This window comes from Capricornis sumatraensis, chromosome 18 (assembly GCF_032405125.1).
Source record: "Capricornis sumatraensis isolate serow.1 chromosome 18, serow.2, whole genome shotgun sequence".
Taxonomy (NCBI): domain Eukaryota; kingdom Metazoa; phylum Chordata; class Mammalia; order Artiodactyla; family Bovidae; genus Capricornis; species Capricornis sumatraensis.
In genome coordinates, this window is record NC_091086.1 from 29,884,672 (window position 1) to 29,905,048 (window position 20,377).

The 20,377-nt window shown below is 43.3% G+C and overlaps 1 protein-coding gene across 1 annotated transcript in view; it reads left to right on the plus strand.

The window, feature by feature from the left end:
• Positions 1-20,377, plus strand: part of ANKRD55 (ankyrin repeat domain 55) — a 111,239-nt gene that overhangs the window by 57,080 nt on the left and 33,782 nt on the right. Inside the window, exon 6 of the mRNA XM_068990728.1 lies at positions 7,772-7,900. Within this exon, the coding sequence (XP_068846829.1) occupies positions 7,772-7,900 (129 nt within the window). The remainder of the gene's footprint in view (positions 1-7,771; positions 7,901-20,377) is intronic.

Genomic DNA, 20,377 nt, shown 5'->3' on the forward strand with positions numbered 1-20,377 from the left:
AAGGAAAAAGAAATGTTTTCTGCAGCCATCCTCTAATCGTTCATGTAAAACAAAACATAATACGTACCACTTTATATCAGAGATGACTATCACTCTAGAGGCTATCCTGTTCTGAGCTCAGTGACTTGAAACATTTTTTGTACTATTAGTTTTTACTTGAATAAATAATATATGAACACATTTGCTTCTTAAAAAGTTAAATATTACAAGTAATACTAGAAGTTCTTGATTACTTCCACCCTACCACCTTCGCCCCCAGGTAATTGTTCTTTTGTGTGTATATATATAGTATGTATATACATACTTTCTCAATCTTTTGTATCTATTACCACATCTTCTTAATCCAGTCATCTATTGATGGGAACTCAGTTGCTTCCCTGTCTTGGCTGTTGTAAAAAAAATGCTGCTATGAACATTGGGGTGCATGTGTCATTTCAAATCAGTGTTTTCATTTTTTCTGGGTATATATACCCAAGAATGGAACTACTGGATCATATGGTAGTTCTATTATTAGTTTTTTAAGGACCCTCCATACTGTTTTCCCTGGTGGCTCAGAGGTTAAAGCATCTGCCCACAATGCAGGAGACCTGGGTTCAATCCCTAGGTTGGGAAGATCCCCTGCAGAAGGAAATAGCAACACACTCCAGTATTCTTGCCTGGAGAATCCCATGGACAGAGGAGCTTGGTGGGCTACAGTCCACAGGGTTGCAAAGAATCGGACCCGACTAAGCGACTATCTCAATCTCATACTGTTTTCTGTAGTAGCTGCCCCAATTTACATTCCCACCAACTGTGTACAAGGGTTCCCTATTTTAATTTTTAGTATGCATGCGTGGTTGTTCTTCAACACAACTGCATCAACTTATAACTCCACTCATAGTGTAAAACATGCTTATCACTGTTTTCCTGTTGTTGGATTTTCTTATTATTGTTTTAATTTGCATTTCCCTAATAGCCAATGAAAATGAGCATAATTTCATAGGTACAGTGGGCATTTTTAGATCTTCTGTGAATTGCCTATTTATTTAGATCCTTTGTCCATTCACCTTTTCTTACATATTCATAGGAGTTTTTTTTTTTTTAATCGCACCACACGGTGTTCAGGATCTTAGTTTCCCAACCAGGGATCAAACCTGTACCCTCTGCAGTGGAAATGCAAAGTCTTAACCTTTGGGCTGCCAAGGAAGTTCCCACAGGGGTTTATTTTATATTCTGACCAATCCTTTATCTGCTATTGAATTGCAAATGTTTTTCATAGTTTATTCTTTATTTTAGAACTGTTTGTGATGTCTTTTCCTCTACAGAAATTTTAAAATATGATATAATCAAGATGATCATTCTTGTCCATTATTGTTTTTGTTTTCAGTATCCTTTTTAAAGGCCTTTCCTACCCCTAGGGACATAACTACATCATGCTAAATTTTCTTTTAGTTTGTTACAAGATTTTTTTTTTTTAATATGTGGTTTCATTTCTGAACTCTGTTCTCATTCCAATGATCTATTTGTTTTTCTTGTTTCATTAACCACACTGCTTAATTATAAAGTGACTTGTTTGGAAGCTATCCACACTGCAGGATTTAACACTGTGGGAAAGGCACCATGGGTCAGATGGTCAGATTGTCCTGTGCCTTTGTTCTTTGGGAGGGACCTCAGGGGAATCTCTGACAAAGAGAGGGGCTTGTCTATTGCAGCCACAGAGAATTAAGTTGTTAAATTCCTGGAATCTAACCTCTCCTGCTTTCGTTTTAGCTCTGACAGGAAAAGCACCTCATGAAGAGGGACTATAAAATATTGGCATCTGCATTAGAATTTTGAATGCATTTATCCAGAAAAGCACTGTTATGCATGGTATTTAAAATAGATAGTTGATCCTATATTAATGCACATTCTGATATAAGTAGATTTTTGTGAGTGACCTGACAATCCAAACTTACATTACAATAGCACTTGCAGAAAATAAATCCAAGTTGCAAAACCAGATGTGAATCTTTGGATATAATTCTTAGCAGTAAAATCTACTTACAACATTCCCAGGATTCAAGCACAAGCAGGGACTGTTCATTAAAAAAGGCAAAATCAATAAAAACAGTCCCTGATTTTAGAAATCTTTTTGCTCTACAGCTGGCAGAAGGTAAAATAATAAAGTCAAAAAATTTAATGCACCAGAATTTTTATTCTAAAAATGAACACCTTAACAAATAGAGTCTGGTGCTACTTAGGAGCTCTCACTTCCCTCTCTCCTCAGACCCTCTTTTCCCCATAAGGTCCTAGAGGCAGATCATGTATTTTTTTATCTCTATATCCCTAGAATCTAGTTCAGTAACTTGCACATAATAAAGTGTCCCTAAAATATATATTTAGATAAAGAATTAAATTATTAAATTCAAGAAAAAGGCATATGATTTTATTTTATTGTCCTTTCCCTCTTTGTTGTGTTGACCCAACTCAATGAATGCCTCATTTTATTTACCAGATTTGACTCCCTGTGACTATTAATTATTTCCAAATTTACTCTCAAACAAAAAAAGATTTTGTATCATTTGAGAGCTTCAAAAATGTATTGTAGATTTTAGGGCGGGAGTCCTTGTCCAGTTTCAAAATGTGAACATATCTGGCATACTGGAGAAGGCTGTGGATCCCTTCTCAGAAAAATGTTTGAAGTTACATAATATAAAATACATAGCATTACAAAAAATTATATTGAAAAACAGATACCAAAATATTTTAAGAAGAAATTTGTAATATTTACATACAAGCATTTTTTGCTAAAACCTTACTAATCTTTGTGATCTATAATTGTAAGTTTTTACCCACATAAATTTGAAGAAAATGGCTTTCATTACTGCATTTCTTATCTTGTTTTAGAAGTTCTTTTAAGACTCTTTTAAATTATATCCTTTATCCCAGTTTTTTGTACACAGAAGACCCTCTGTAACTTTTGTGAGGGGTAGTCACAAAATTAACAGTATGTGAATATAAAAATGTCAGAGCCAAACTGGACTTCTGTGAACTTCTAGATCCTTCAGATGACCTAGAATTGTTTTGCTGATCTCGCAAACACCTGCTAGAATTCTATCGCCCAGTGCACCAAAATGCGGGATGAACCAAAGCAGCCAGCCACATCACACATTTCTTTCTCTGTGCCTTTTAGCATCTGCAAGAGCTGGTCTAAAAGTGCAGTTCTGAAACAGAAAACTACTAAACACTGAATCAGATTTCTGCTTCATAAAGCACAAAAGTTACAGTGGTTTTGGAAAAAAAGAAAAAAGTTCTGAGAAGATGATAGGACTTGAAAGCCCTTTACTGAAATGTTGATGGCACAGGCTCAAGGGACAGAATTACTCATGTGCACCAGAGTGTGTTCCAAAGCCAGCCTGCCATGCACACAACAGCTATCACACACAGCTGTTTCTATCAACAATCTCGAAATGGCTCCTAAGTCAACCAAAACTTAACATCTCCCTCCAAAACTTTCTAGAGAGCTATGTTCTTAAATGAATATAAGTTACTCTTCGCTCAGAGCCAATGTACCTTCTTTTTCAAAGAAGTAGAATTCTATTGTCACCAGGGCCATCTGGGTGTGTGTTGCAACGTATCTTCCAGAGACTCCTAGACTTTCAGCTCTCAGATTCTTTGAAGGCCCAGTTGGGTCCTCAGCGAGGGGCATCACAGTTTAGACACAGGTGGCTGGCTTGCATTCAACAGACTCTGGTGTTTTATACTCCCTGTGAATCCAAGGGAACCTGGATAACCTGCGATTCACTGATTAACTCTTCCTGTGAACATTTCTCAAATACATTCCGTGTGCTTGGGCATATCATAGTGAGTAAGCCACAGCCTCTGCCATTAAAGTGCATCACAGCTAAATCTTAATTCTTGTCACAGCTCAGGGCAGACACAAATTGCCAAGCTGGAAGTCTGCCCCTTAAATGGCCACCAGTCTTAACACAACTACGATGTGCTAGCAGTGTTAAAGAAGCTGAAAGAAGGATGCAATTGTAGGAAACAGTTCCTGAACAAGTGTGTTGTGCAATGCAAAGAGTGGCATTTGAGCTGATTTTGAAAGTTTTGGTTTTCATATTACTAACTCTAAGAGGGTGTATTTTTATTTCTCATTAGCCCAACTGAAAAAAATAGCAACAGGAAATTTCTCTTGACTTGAATGAATGTTTGAAGCCTGTTTGTACTATAATATAAATATACAACATATTTATATTATATATTATAATGTGTTATTATTTACAGACTAATTGAGTAATTCAAGTCTTGATTTGGGCCCACTCAGAGGATCAACAGTGATTTATAACACTGATCCCAAATTCCAAGGTAGAGGATGGGTGGGAGGGATTATATATATATATATATTTTTTTTTTTCAATAGCTTACTAAACTAAATATTTGCCAGCTGCACTTTCAGAGGAAAACTAGAAGTGATGCCAAATGAAATAAATAATAATACAGGATGGCAACCCTTATGCTTGAGAATCACCATTCTAGAAAGTGAGAAGACCCCAAATCCAGCTAAAATCACAAAGAAAAAAATTGTCCAGTATCTGAGCTCATTTCGAAAATGAAAGCTACTAGCTTGATGTGTGGAACAAGCAATTTCCTCCAGAGTAGGAGGGACCCCAATTTGAATCCCAACTTGTCTTATACCCAGTCAGTCAGTGACCTTAGGGAAATCATTTAACCTGTGTTTCAGTTTCCTCACCTGTAAAATGAGTCTAAAAATACCTATCTCTCAGGATTGTTGTAAAGATTCAGTGAAGTGAATGAAGTTCTTGGCACCAAGTAGGTATATGAAAAATAGTAGTGGCCTTTTGCACTGTTTTTCAAAATATGCAGGAGCTGAGGTTTTTTGTTTTCAGTTTTGTTGTTGTTGTTGTTTGGTTTTCCAACAGGGAAGTAAGAAGGGGTGGTGGTTGCTTTAAGAGAAAAACTCTTAAAGCCTAGAAACTCTTTAGGAGACAAGGCTTAACAGTGTCCTAACAAGGATTAAATTAATTCACAGTTTCATGCTGAATTCTCACCTGGCTAAATCAATCTCTCTGCATATAGTGATTGCCATCTACCTCATTTGGAGGACTCATCAAGAATTCTCACAGGTTTCAACAGGTTTCAACTGAACAGTTGATAACAATGATCAAAGCAGACAAGTTCATTTTCTATAAAGAAGTCATGTTCTGTCTTCCTTGTGTGAATGATTTTAGAAAGCAAAGCCAAATTTTACAAAAGCAAAAAAATCCATCAAGAAGAATAAGAAGTCACTCATTCATTTAATAAGCTTTTGCTGAGCGTTTACAATGTGCCTGGCACCGTTCTAGGTTCCAGGGACTCAGGCGGAAAAGGTCCCTGCCTTCATGAGGTTATACTCCAGTAACTCAGAATTGTCTCCGATGTCTGTAGTCCTGGAGCTGGTGGCACGTCAAAATGAAGCCAATGATTCTAAAGCAAATGGTACTCAGCTCTGGGAAAGGGGTAATCACTGCACAATAAAAAGAATCTGATTCCCTGGAGTCCAGATTTCTAATTCCAGCGGGCCAAATTAAAAATAAAGAGGACCCACTGAAATGCTTTGAGGTATTCTGAACCTCAAGTAAATATTCAGCCGCAGGAATAAGAACGAGAAGTTCCACTGTTGTTAGATGGTTATTATTTTCCATATGGAACCAATTTCATGAAATATCTTTAAGAGTATCTGGAGGCTCAGTGTTATATGACACTTGACACTTGAAAGCAGGCCATAATGTAATGATTTAGAATGTGGAACTGGTCAAGGGGACTTACATTCTAATCTCACTGCCCCACAAACCTCAAACCCTAGATTCAGTTTTGTGCTCAGTCACAGGCTTGAGAAGTTCCCTAGAACTCAACTTCCCCTTGCATAAAATGGGAAGGACAGAGACACCTTTCAGCGCTGACCAACTGCTATAGCAAAAACTCGAAACCTCAGTGCCTGACATAATAAAAGCTTTTTCCTGCTCGCTTCATTGTTCAGTGCTGGTTGATGAGGTGACCCTGTCCTGTCTCATCAACCAGGTTCCTGGACTTTTTAATCACACGATTCCAGCACCTTCTTGAGACTTAGCCTCCCCTCTATTCAGTTGCCAGGTGAGGAAAGAAAATATCTAAAAGACTGCAGAGTTTTTATTTTCTAGGCAGGCCTTGGAGGAGTGGGGCTTCCATTCTTCCATCCTTTCTATTCACACGGCAGTGGTCAGGACCCAGTGTTGGGGCCACACCTATCTGCCAGGAAACTGGGGATGTAGGCTGAGTATGTGCCCTGGAGAAAGAGGAAATCGAATTTGGTGAGCACCACAGACTTCACCACAATATTTAATCCAAAAGGTTATTTGGAGGATTGAGATGGTATACAGAAGAACTCATAAAGCTCTCTAGAGCAATACATATTCATGTATTATCTGTGTGTGTTAGTCATTCAGTTGTGTCCGAGTCTTTGTGACCCCATGGACTATAGCCTGCCAGGCTCCGCTGTCCATGGGATTCTCCAGGCAAGAATACTGGAGTGGGTTGCCATTCAATTCTCCAGGGAATTTATTATCTGGAACATTATTAATGTGTTATCTGGAATAATAATAGCTCTACCCTTCTAGCCAGGCTGCAGCCCGTCTCCTCCACTCAGCTCATCTTGGATGGGCAGAGAAGGCCAAGGTGGTAACACTGTGTTATATGCAGAGAAAACTGCAAAGAGAGAAAGCTGTCCACTTCCTTTGCTCCCTTTACCAGGCACCTTAATCTAGAATCATTTTAGATATATTTCATGTAATTGTGAGCTATACGCAAGAAGAGGCCATCTTTTCATAGTCCACTCTCAAATACTACTGGTTCTTTTTGGCAAATGTTTCCCAGCAGAAGTTCATTTTATTATGAAACCATACCTAACGTGTGACCTTAAGCTAGGAAAGAAGGTGGAATTCACCAGATTGGCTCTTCCGGATCTGATTTCCAGGCTGCCACCGAGTGATTTCTTCTAAACAGTGTAAATCAGGTCATGTCAACACCTGCTTAAAATCCTTCACTGTCTTTCTATTGACTTCAGAATAAAATCCAAATGCCTTATATAGGTTATTCCCCATCCCACGCTCCAAGGATCAGCCCTGCCTCTTTCTCCAACTGCACCTTGCATGGCTCTCCTCCTCTCCCTATTCATCCATTCGTTCATTCATTCAACTGCTTTTCATCTACCCTGGGTCAGTCTCTGGGATACTTTAGTAAACAGGCAGTGTTCTGGTCTGGTGGTGGGAGATGGCATCCCAGTGTACTCTGATCACAAGCGTCTGCCTCTGTGACTTGTTGCTCGCTGGTCTCTACCTTCAGTTTACCTCGATTCCCAGAGGCCCATGTTGAACAGTCCCTACCTCCGGGGTGGTTACTTGGTCATGGCACCCCAGGTGCATTCTTTATAGCATTCAACAATCCTGAAAATCCTTTGGTTTGTTTGTGTTATTATTATTTGTATTTGTGTTATTATTTGCATTTATTATCTATCTTCCTCTACCACAATGGAGTTCCCACGAGGACATGGATCTCATTGATCTTATTCCCTATAGTATGCTTGGCACCTGTTTGCCTGACATCAAGTAGGAACCCAAGGAGTATCAGTTGAATGAATGATTCAAGGAACAAGTGAACTGACAGACAGCAACCAACGCATCTGGTGATGCCTTCGGGCCTGGGGAGAATGTGTGTACTCCACTTTCCTTCCTAATAGCCTGTGCTCATCTCAGCCCCTCTGACTGTGGTTTTGCAGGGGATGACAGCACTCCACTGGGCAGCTTTCCACAACCGGCCTCAACACACCCAAATGCTGCTGAAGAAGGGGGCAGACCCTACCCTTGTGGATAAAGACTTTAAAACAGCTCTCCACTGGGCAGTCCAGGTGAGAAATTAGCCAATGGGCTTGTCTCAAGTGTAAATGGTGTAAAGCAGTGTTAACAGTTCTGAGTAGGTCAGACCTGTAAGGCACAGTCCCAGCATTGATGTGGGCTTTATACGTATGATGGACTTCCCTTGTGGCTCAGCTGGTAAGGAATCTTCCTGCAATGCGGGAGACCTGGGTTTGATCCCTGGGTTGGGAAGATCCCCTGGAGAAGGCAAAGGCTACGCACTCCAGTATTCTGGCCTGGAGAATTCCATGGACTGTATAGTCCATGGGGTTGCAATGAGTTGGACATGACTGAGTGACTTTCACTTCACTTCACTTATATGTATGACAGAGCAAGCAAGATATATGCACGCTGCCCTCCTCCCTCCATCCATACCCGTAAAGGCAACAGCAGACGGGTCACTTTGGAGCATTTGGGTACATCAGTTGCTGAGAAGAAATCCTGCCAAGGTAAAGAGGGGGAGGAGCTACAGAATATCAGGCAGAGCCCACCTTGGCTGTTACACACACACACAGACACATATAGACATACCTCACTCTCTCCAGCAGTGCTTGCTGAGGGCTCACAGTGTTCCATGATAATTCTTCGAAGAATTGCTAGAAGTCCCTTCAGAGTCTTTGGACCATGAGTCTCTTCTTCCTTCCAAATCCTCTGAAGCAGAATAATTCCAGGAGATCCTGAGTTCTACTCTGAACCTTGAAAATAGCGACTCATGACACTTACCTCGCTATCCCAAAAGGGAGTCTGTATCAGTACATATAACTGGAGAAATCAGAAATCTACAGCTCAAAGAGAGGAAAACTGAGACTGAGGTGAAAGAATGACCACTGGTAACATTTATTGAGGTGTTGTCTCGGGAAATCATTCAAAGGGATTGATTAACTAAGAGTTATCTGTTCTGTCCTTGAGAGCAGTACTATGCATCCTTTGAACAAAACTGCCAGCCCGTTCTGTCTTTTGATGCCTGATGGAGACATCCCCACTGTTTATTTCCATCAGCCCTATAAAGAGACCCTTGCTGAAGTGTGGTCAGCATCCCCCTGATTCTATGCACCCCGACAGTGGTTTCACTTAGGTGTTTTCACGTGCCACACATGGCGGAGAAGGGCACCTGGCACTTTCAGGGTTGACATGTGCGCCTGAGATCAAGGGGAAATAGAAGTGATTTGGAAACTACTCTGTTTTTGTTCTTGCAAGCTTCGCTTCAGTTACTCTGTAGCAGGGCCAGCCCTGACAAAACTCTGAAATGAACAAAGCTTGTTTTTGTCATCCCCACCTGCCCTGAGCACCCTCCTACATACTTTCAGTATTTAATCAGCTGCCTTGCCACCCCGCCATGCCAGTCCCTGCCCAGCACTCAGTCCTCTGGCCAGAGGTCACCATTGCAGCAGTGGCCCCAGGGCAATATGGCTGGGCAACTAAGAAACATCCCACATGTATTGGTTCTCAGCTGGGGTGACAGTGGTGTCAGAATCAAGCATTTTCTGTATCTTCACTCTCATCACCTCTGTTCTCTGATTCCATCGATCTAGGATGGGGCTCCTGTACGTGAATTTGACAAAATCTCCCCAAGGAATTCTTACCTGTATGCCTCCTCTGCTCCACCTTTGTCCACTGCACCCACAGTTTAGAGCTACTGCTTGGGACACAGGCTTGCAATTGAATCAGCAGCGCTTGTAAAATGACAAATTCCCAGACCCCACTCCAGATCTAATGAGTTGGGCTCTTTGTGGGTGGGAACCCCTGTTTTTATCCTCCAAGAGGCAATTTTGCAAAATCAAAAGAAAAATGTGCTCAGCTCAGAGGATCTGAGTTTGCATTAACAGAATCGGATTTGTTCTGAGAAAAGTCCCTGATGCCTGCTTGGCTTAACTATTGGTGTATCTTTGGGGTATGAATGAGACTGTGTACATGACAGTGATATGTAATATTCTATGTAATTGGAAGAGATTATAGTTTTTATTATGGTTCCCAATTTCCTCTATGAAAGCTTAGTTAGCATACTATCTACATAATCTTTCTCTCTACTAAATGATGTGGCTTTTACCTGCTACATTGATTTTAATCCTGCCTGCACATTAGAATCAAATGAAGAGCTTTTAAGCAATACTGATACTCAAGCCCCACACCTATTTTCAGTCAATTAGTCTGGGGTGCAACCCAGCTGTTAGTATTTTTGCAACGTTTTCCCTTCCTCTAGGAGCTTGTAATGCCCAGCTAGGGTTGAACACCACTATGATAAATGAATTCATATGAATAGGTGCTAAAACCTTAGCTACTCCTACCTAAGATATTTGCATTCTGACTCATGATTTTGTAAACTAAGTATAATGCCTCACACATTTATATACTTAATAAATGCTTAGTGAGCACCTACTTTGTATGTGGCATGGGAAGGGGGAGAGATTAACACTACAGATCCCTTCTAGGACCCCTATAATCACATGTGATATTGCATGGGTGGGTCTGTGAGGACGTTAGCATACGTTTTTCTGAGGAAGGTGTCCACTATTTCTTCAACTCTTCAATGAGGATCTGTAACCAGACTCCAGAATGTTAAGAATCTTACTCTGGAGGAACCGTGCACCCTCTCACTCCCTGTGGTTAGCACTAAAATTCAGAAGTGATGTGCTTTGACCTTTACCCTTCAGAGAAGACCAAGGGTAATTCCAAATGTCAGGCAAAACCAGGATTACACTTGCCTCCTTTAGTCATTTTGGGACAGCACTCTGCTCCTCTTGAAGATTTTCCATATGAATAGGTCTATTTCCTGTTGTCATTTTTTCCTTTCACTGAATTTAGGGCTTTTCTCTGGAACTATAAGAGACCATACTTAAAGTGACAGGACTTTGAGTTAATAAAGCCTCTGTATTTGACCCAGGTAATCAACGCAGTAAAGATTTGAAACACTGGGCCCAGAAAGTAAGGCCTTCCCAGGTGGCACTAGTGGTAAAGAACCCGCCTGCCAATGCAGGAAACATAAGAGGTATGGGTTCGATCCCTAGCTCTGGAAGATCCCCTGGAGAATGAAATAGCAACCCACTCCAGTGTTCTTGCCTGGAGAATCCCCATGGACAGAGGAGCCTGGTGGGCTACAGTCCATGGGATCGCAAAGAGTCAGACACAACAGAACGACTAAGACTGTCTTGCAATCATGCCCTCCCAGAAAGTAAACGACATTTGACTTCTGCCCCATTTCTCAGGTCCCTTGGTCGCTGGTGGGGCCCTCCTGTAGGCCCATTGCCCTCATTCACCTTCCCCGTCTGCCCAGGAGACTCCGCTGCTTGGCTCTCTCTGGGCTAACACTGAGCAGAACCCTGTCCCTGTCTGCATCCTGTCTCCCCTGATGAAATCTCAGTCGCTTTGGGGCATGTTCTCACCTATTTGTGATGGCACTCACTCATCAGGAGTCTCCACAGGTCTCTCTCAGCTTCATCTCCCTCTCACTCCTCAGCACTGCAGAAATCATAAATCTTTTTTTCATTCTCTTTTCCTCAGAAAGCCCATCGGTTCCAACGACTTTAGCTACCAATTTACTCAGAATTTCCTCAGGTCAAAATCCAGCACTGATCTCTCTCTTGACACTAGGCTCACATTTCCAGCTCTGCCAGGCATCTTCCCATCATTTCCCATGGATGTGTCAAAGTCAACTCGTTCAAACTGAATCCACAGTCTCTCCTTCCCATCACATTTCCATCCTCCCAGTTGTCCAAGACAAAGGCCTCCAGGTGGCCCATGAACACTCCTTCCTTATCATCATTCACATCCAGTTGGTTGTCAAGACCTTTTCCTTCCACCTCCTCAGGTCTCACAGTTACCTCTTTTCTATTCCCACCGTATAGATCAGGGTCCTAGCACAAAGCAGCCCACTCAGATGGGATTAATTGAGCATAGATTCATAAAAAGGCTATTTACAGACAACCACAGGTTGCCATTAGGGAATCTGGGCCTAAAAGAGCCTGGGAGGGAAAGGTTACTAAGACACAGCAAAAGTTGTAGCTGTAGGAGAGGGCCCAGGACAGAAACTGTAGCCCTGGATGGAATACTCAACCTGTGACCTAGCAGGGAGAGAACTGAACGATAAATGCCCCAGTCACTATTTCCTCCTACGTCCATCTCCTGTCAGTGCCACTCACTGGCCAATCCCAGCTAGAAGCCAAAGCGCCGAGGAGCCCATTTAATGCAACTCATACATGCTGAGAGCAGGTTGAAAACAGGGAGTTGACCAGGAAGAACAAATGGAGATGAGGAAGTACACCCACCATCACTGCCTTAGGTCAAGCTTCCCCTCTCTCTCATGGGAACAGTTTCAGTATCTGTATTTCTACTTCAGCCCTCTCTCTCTCTACGCTATTCTCACATTGCCCCCAGGTGCTCTTTCTACAAATCACAAAGGAATGTACTCATGTAACCGTTACTGCACCAAAACAATTATGGTCACACTTGGTTCTTGGCTCAAAAGGCTTCAGCAAGTGCTGTTTTTTGGTAAAGAGCAAACTCTTTGATTTGCACTGACTGCTGTGAACAATCACTCCCCACCCCACCCTACTCCCTGCGTCTCCTCTTCAATCTGTACATACATTAATCCAGTCATACTAGAATATTGATAATCCCCTCAATACATGAGAAAGATTCATCCAATCTTCCCCTTGGTCATCCTCTTCCCCTTTGGTGAAACATTTCTTTCTACTTGTTTTTCTTTAAATGGTATATGCTGCTAAGTCACTTCAGTCGTGTCTGACTCTGTGCGACCAGATAGACGGCAGCCCACCAGGCTCCCCCGTCCCTGGGATTCTCCAGGCAAGAACACTGGAGTGGGTTGCCATTTCCTTCTCCAATGCATGAAAGTGAAAAGTGAAAGGGAAGTCGCTCAGTCGTGTCTGACTCTTAGCGACCCCATGGACTGCAGCCCACCAGGTTCCTCCATCCATGGGATTTTCCAGGCAAGAGTACTGGAGTGGGGTGCCACTGCCTTCTCCATAAATGGTATATACTTAACAGTAATCTTATTGATTTATTTGGCTGCATCAGGTCCTAGTTGTGGTATGCAGAATCTTTCCTTATGGTGCTCTGGCTCAGCAGTTGAGGCTCAAAGGTTAATTTGCCCCGCCACATGTGGGATCTTAGTTCCTCGGTCAGGGATTAAACTTGAAACCCTGCATTAGAAGGCGGATTCTTAACCACTGGACCATCAAGGAAGTCCCAATACTTTTTTCTTCTGGCCTTCCCTGCCTCATCCCTTCTAACTGCAGACTTTATACTTGTTCCTCCTTATTTCTCAAGGCTCAACTAAGTTTACCCTCTTTGCTGAACTCCCTTTTAGAATTTTCCCCTCTGTCCAGCACGTCCTTCCTTCTATTGCTGGTGTTACTATCAGTGGCGTACCTACATCTCCTCTTGTAGACCACATGCTTAAGTGTAACATACCTTACTCATCCAGCTGTCTCTCAAGACCCAAAACAGACCTTTGTGAATCTTTATGAATAGCAAAAAAGTTTTCACTGAATTCAGTTCAATAAGCTTATCCATCGCAAGCCACTGGAATTGGAATTAGTGTTTTATTGGGTTCTTTCTGTGACATGCCATTTTCAGCTTAACCGAGACCTCCAGGAATGCATTGCCTTAGTATCAAGGAGTTTTTCCTAATGATATGTAATCTAGGATAGCTATGATGACAGGTCAGTGAGAGGGCCAAGTATCTACCACCCCTCAAATCTCACCTCTAGCTCCTTCCTCCTGCTGCTGCTGCTGCTAAGTCGCTTCAGTCATGTCCGACTCTGTGCGACCCCATAGACGGCAGCCCACCAGGCTCCCCCTGTCCCTGGGATTCTCCAGGCGAGAACACTGGAGTGGGTTGCAATTTCCTTCTCCAATGCATGAAAGTGAAAAGTCAAAGTGAAGTCGCTCATTTGTGTCCGACTCTCAGCGACCCCATGGGCTGCAGCCCACCAGGCTCCTCCGTCCATGGGATTTTCCAGGCAAGAGCCCTTCCTCCTAACCCTAGCTAATGTGTTTATTTAGAAGCTTCCTCAGTAGTACTCTTCTTGCAGTGCATTTTTCAAGGGTGAGTAGAAAAAAAAGAACTGCCCTAATATAAAGCAACTATTTCATGTTTTTTCATTTGGTATGTGATTAAGGAAGTTATACACACACCCCTGGAGCTCTTGAATGGAACCATGAAGCCACTAGTGTCTGAGACTGATTTGGTCCAGCATGAAATTCTCCTCCTTCCTGTGGTGGCCAAGATATGTGATCAACTGTTCGAACTGTGTCAAAATTCTATAAATATACTTTAAATATATTCAGAATGCCAAAGGATAATTATAAATGTCACAGGCCAGTGGATCCAGACCATAGATGAAAGAACCTTAGAGCTGGGAGGGACCACACAAAGTCATTTAATGCAACCCCTCTGTTCACAGGCGGAAAACTAGTGCACAGGGAGGTTACCATTGTCCAGGCTCACCCTATACCCACAGGTGCCCAGACCACACAACTCCCAGTGCTTGATTAAAGGAAAACTAGAAAACCACATAAGCCCAGAATAATCAAAGAGAAAGTCAAATTTACTAAATCAACTCCCATTACCCTGGAAGCAAAGATGGAGTTCTCTTAAAAGATAGCCTAAATTAAAGTGGGCTGCATGTGTCAGCTCCCCAGGGCTTGGCTGCAGAGAGGGAAGGAGATGGCTAGCCGGCCAAAAAATAGGAACTCACCTAGGAGTAAACACAAGTAAAGAAAGAAGTGAAAAGATAGTGAAAGGTGGGAGACAGTGAGAAAAAGAGAAGAAAGCTAAAAAAAGAACGGGTATAATTCTAGTTTGGCTTTGCCCATAGTTTGTAAGGCTTGTTTTATTTATTTATTTATGCTCGGTTCAGCCAATATTTGTGACAAGTTACTCTTTATGAGGCTCCGTTTCAGCAGAAAGACAGTGTTTCTACACATGACCACAGCAAGGAAGGAGGTTTCGTGGGGGTGTTTTCCATATTAATCATTAGAACACCTGTGAAATGATGTAGTTCAGCAGCTGAGGGTCACAGTGCCTCACTGCCCCTCCCCCACCATTTCTATCTTACAGTAGCCCTCCAGGGGGGTCAGCCCCAAGTTTTGGGATATAGCAGACCCTGGTATCAGGCCAAGCAGAAAGCCTGGGTCCAAACAGGCTAATTATGAAAAGGGTCCTGACTGCAAGCTAGGATATTGGGCCCCTTTCTCTTCTAGTCAGGCTTCCCTGATAGCTCTGTTGGTGAAGAATCCACCTGCAATGCAGGAAACCCTGGTTCGATTCCTGGGTTGGGAAGATCTGCTGGAGAAGGGATAGGCTACCCACTCCAGTATTCTTGGGATTCTCTTGTGGCTCAGCTGGTAAAGAATCTGCCTGCATTGTGGTAGACCTGGGTTTGAACCCTGGATTGGGACGATCCCCTGGAGAAGGGAAAGTCTACCCACTTCAGTATTCTGACCTGGAGAATTCCATGGACTGTAGAGTCCATGGGGGTTGCAAAGAGTTGGACACGACTAAACGACTTTCACTTCACTTCTCTTCTAGTCAGCCACAAACCCTCAACTCTCATGTGTTCACAGTCTACTAGTTCACAAGCTAGTAGGTCTTCCCCTCCGACTCCATCCCAGTCTAACACATTTGGCTCCAGATGAACTTAAGGGCCAGTGTTCTTCTCACAGCACAAAACCACCTAGCCCTTTAAAAGGGCCACATGACCTGAAACCCTTTCATCTCCTTTGTGCAGTCACTGTCATGTGACAAACAGACCCCTACTTCCAAGAGAAGGACAGAGACTGGAGTTCCCTTCCTGAAGAACTCACCATAGAACTAATTTCTCCAACACGTTAACAAATAAACAACTAATCCTAAATCTTGCACTAAGATCTCTTGGGAAGTCACCTGGAATAAAAAGGGTCTACAATAAGGATATTGAAATCTTGTTTTTTATCAGTCTCTGATAACAAAATTACTGTACCTTAATCTAACTTTCTGCTTGGCAAGGCTTCTTATGAATTCTTCTCCTTCATGAGGGGTAAAGAGAAAATGACTAGGACTCAGTGGTTCCCAGCAGTCTTTAGGTTACATGAAGGCAATTTCATGGATTACCCACAGATAAAAACAACACAATAAAAGAAAAATAAATAAACCCACAATCTCATTTGGCCACCCAATGCAGAATTCTAGAGCTCCATAATAAGATCTATACAATCTTCTTTCCCTGTTGAACAATATTCCCACCAAATGGAAACTCACTCTCCAATTTTCCTAGGGGCCCTTTTGGGCAACACCCATTTCTTCTCTCCTAGTGCTTCCTGGTGTCTGTGACCGAGGCTTCCCAGGCCTGGAGACTCCATCTGATGGATGTTCAGCTGAGTTTGCCAAGAAGACCACTGAGCCAGGGCCTCTCTTCACAAACTCGGGACCTCTCTTTATTGTTGTTGTTTAGTCGTTTAGTCGTGTCCAACTCTTTCGAAACCCCATGGACTATAACCAGCCAGGCTCCTCTGTTCATGAGATTTCCCAGGCAAGAATGCTGGGGTGGGTTGCCATGCCCTTCTCCAGGGGATCTTCTCGACTCAGGGATCAAACCCGCGTCTCCTGCATCTCCTGTACTGCAGGCAGATTCTTTACCCCTGAGCCACCAGGGAAGCCCTAGGGACCCCTCTAGGGCTCTCTCAAATTCTTGTGAGGGTGCACCATGGCAACCGTCCTAAGAGAGGCTTTTAAAGCACCAAATGTGGAAAGAAGGTCTCAGTTGGTAAGACACACTTTACTGCTACTGATGTTGCTGATACCAACAGCAGTTTTCACTTTAATTCCTCCCATGTGAACATGCAGGATCAAATAAATAAACCATTCCTTTAACTGAAGACAAAATAGTGTAACAGTGAAGTGCCAGGGCTCTGCAGTCAGTCCCAGCCTTGCCACGTCATGGCTGTGACATTGGACAATGAATCTGCCTGTGATGCGGAAGACCTGGGTTCAATCCCTGGGTTGGGAAGATGCCCTGGAGAAAGAAACAGTGACCTATTCCAGTACTCTAGCCTGGGAAATCCCATGGTCAGAGGAGCCTGGCAGGCTACAGTCCATGGGGTCACAAAGAGTCAGACACAACCAAGCGACTCACTGACAGACAGAATCCCTCTGTGCCTCCAATTTCTCCTCTCCAATATGAGGATGATAAGAGTGGCTACCTTATGGTACTCACTTGTTTAGTCCTGACACCCGCAGAGTTGTTGTCAGGATTAAACAAGTGAGAACAGGCTGTGCTGGCACAGAACATTCACTTGGTAAACATCACTATCACCATTACTCTTGGGAGGATATTATTATAAAAACAATGGGGATGTAAATGAGGGTTGGATTTGAAGACAAATGAATTGTCTGAAAGATTCAGGACAAAGGCATTTTGGAGAAAAGGGGTAAGCGGGTGAAATTTCTCTTATCCAGAAAAGCCATGTAAGAGTCCAGCTCTCAAGGGAAATGCTGACTGGGACTGTCTGCTCAGGAAGTCAGAAGGGGCCCACTCAGACGTGCCAGACTGCAGCCCACCGCCACCCTGCATCTAAGCTGGCTGCTTCCAAAATGGCTCCTGCATGGGTCAGGCAAGGAGAGAGGAAGACAGTGTGTAAGATGTGGGTTCTGTTTTTTCCATCCGTGCTTGACGCTCCATCCCACACAGAAGGAGAACCCGTGACAGGCTGTTTTGCTGTTTAAAACACTTTGGCAAGCCGAATTCCTTTGCTCTTTCAGGAAACTGTAAACAAAATCAATTCATTGAGTGGACACTCTTTTTTGCTTCTATTTCACTTCTCTAGGGGCTAGTGCTTCTTAAAAGGGGAGAGGGGCTTCTTGATTGTCTTAAATATACATATGTCAGACCTCTCAAAATATGTTTAAGTAACATTAGGTGAAAGAATCTTAAAAAAGCTGATAAAGCAGGCGTGAAAGCTTAGATGTGTTCACTGTAGCAACTTTTTGATGACAAGCATGCCATGGAACTGAACTCATTGATCCAAATTATTTAAAAGTCATTGTGAGAAGAAGGACGGAGGGAGAAGAGAATGTGAGGGGGAAGATGAGACGGAGGGAAGGCTAAAGGTGGCCGGCAGGGACTACGTTATGGATGTGTCCCCTGGCAGGGCTCTGGGGATAGACTCAGGAAGGATCCGGACGGTGAACCAGAGCCCTAGCCACCTGGAGAGCTTGCACTCACAGTGAGAATGCCCAGCCCAAGGGAGTGTGACGTGCGAGCCTGCTCAGTCACTTCAGTCCCGTTCCACTCTGCAGCCCTAAGGACTGTAGCCCACCAGGCTCTTGTGTCCATGGAATTCTCCAGGCAACCCAGGAGTGAGCTGCCATGCCCTCCTCCAGGGACCGAGTGTGATACTAAATAGCAAATAAAAATCTCCATGACTGGTCAAAAGAGATACTACAGAAGAAAGGAACACATCATTCCTCTGGCATGTGAGCAGAGGGCTCCACATTTTTCCTGGGCCCCACAGATTATGTAGCTGGCCGTGGTATAGCATTTTAAACCCAGGCAGCACTCTTCCTGGGGCTCAAAGTTGAGAGTTTTGCTGCCCTCAGCCTTTGGTCCTGCAAAAGCTTTCAGAACTGGTGTCAGCCACTGTCCCCAGTACAGGGGGCAAACACTCCAGGGTTCACTGTGTAGTGGTCCTCTGAGAAGCCATGCTGAGTCATAGGATATCCGGAGAGTTCTTGGTGCAAACAGGGAGAGGGGAGGGAAAGGAAGAGGAAAAGCCAAAATGAATGTGTTCTGTTCCACAGAATTGTGCAAACTGACTCAGAGGTTCTAAAACACAACCCTGGGTCAAATAATCAAGTGGGAAGAATGCCAAAAGAAATGTTACATACTTGGAAAATTTATTATGAGATGGCTGTTGAACAGCATTTGGAGTGTATTAGAATTGCAGCTTTTAAAAAGTTCAGTAATCCCTTTCAGCCCAGGGACCCTGAGTCTGGCATGTAACCTGGCTCCTGGCCCCCAGAACTACAGCCTATCTCTCTCATTTCTTTAAAAAGCTCCTCATGCCTCCTAGGGACCTCCATTCTACCCATAAGACCTGCCGCCTAGAGATTCAGGGTCTCTGTGGATTCATTGAGAAAATGCAGATGAGTTATTTGGACTGTTTTATAATCTTTACCCAGATACCAGTAGAAAGCTGAAAGATAAGACTTTCCACAGTGTGAGACAGAATGACTTTATTTTATTGGCCTTTGAGGATTTATTGTTATCTTAAATTGCAAATGCTTATGTAGTGCAGGCATGCTAAGCTGCTTCAGTCATGTCCAACTCTTTGCAATCCCATGGACTATGTGGCCTGCCAGGCTCCTTTGTCCGTAAGATTCTCCAGGCAAGAATATTGGAGTGGGTTGCCGTGCCCAGGATCTTCCCGACCCAGGGATAGAATCCTAGTCTCCTGCATCTCCTGAATTGGCAAGCAGTTTCTTCACCACTAGAGCCACCTGGGAAGCACTTATGTAGTGCTTTTTTTGTATTTTTCAGTCCAGTGGAAAATAACATGCACAATATTTCCTTACTCGCTTATTCAAGCTAAAGAGATATAGGACACTCTCAAGGAAGAGCTGGTGACTTTTAAGGCTGGGACAGGTTGCTAAAAAGAATGTACAGCAATCTCATTCCAAAGATAAGATAAAAACTTGTAGATCTACACAGAAAGAGGGATCCGATTTAAATGGTTTCCTGAAGCTCTTTCCTTTTCATACTTGTTTTACTTCTTTATTGATTAGCTACTAAATTATGACCCAGTTCAGTTCAGTTCAGTTCAGTCCCTCAGTCGGATCCGACTCTTTGCGACCCCATGAATCGCAGCACGCCAGGCCTCCCTGTCCATCACCAACTCCCGGAGTTCAAATAGATTCATGTCCATCGAGTCAGTGATGCCATCCAGCCATCTCATCCTCTGTCGTCCCCTTCTCCTCCTGCCCCCATCCCTCCCAGCATCAGAGTCTTCCAATGAGTCAACTCTTCCGCATGAGGTGGCCAAAGTACTGGAGTTTCAGCTTTAGCATCATTCCTTCCAAAGAAATTCCAGGGCTGATCTCCTTCAGAATGGACTGGTTGGATCTCCTTGCAGTCCAAGGGACTCTCAAGAGTCTTCTCCAACATCACAGTTCAAAAGCATCAATTCTTCGGAGCTCAGCTTTCTTCACAGTCCAACTCTCACATCCAACCATGACCACTGGAAAAACCATAGCCTTGACTAGACGGACCTTAGTCGGCAAAGTAATGTCTCTGCTTTTCAATATGCTATCTAGGTTGGTCATAACTTTTCTTCCAAGGAGTAACCATCTTTTAATTTCATGGCTGCAGTCACCATCTGCAGTGATCTTGGAGCCCCCAAAAATAAAGTCTGACACTGTTTCCACTGTTTCCCCATCTATTTCCCATGAAGTGATGGGACCAAATGCCATGATCTTC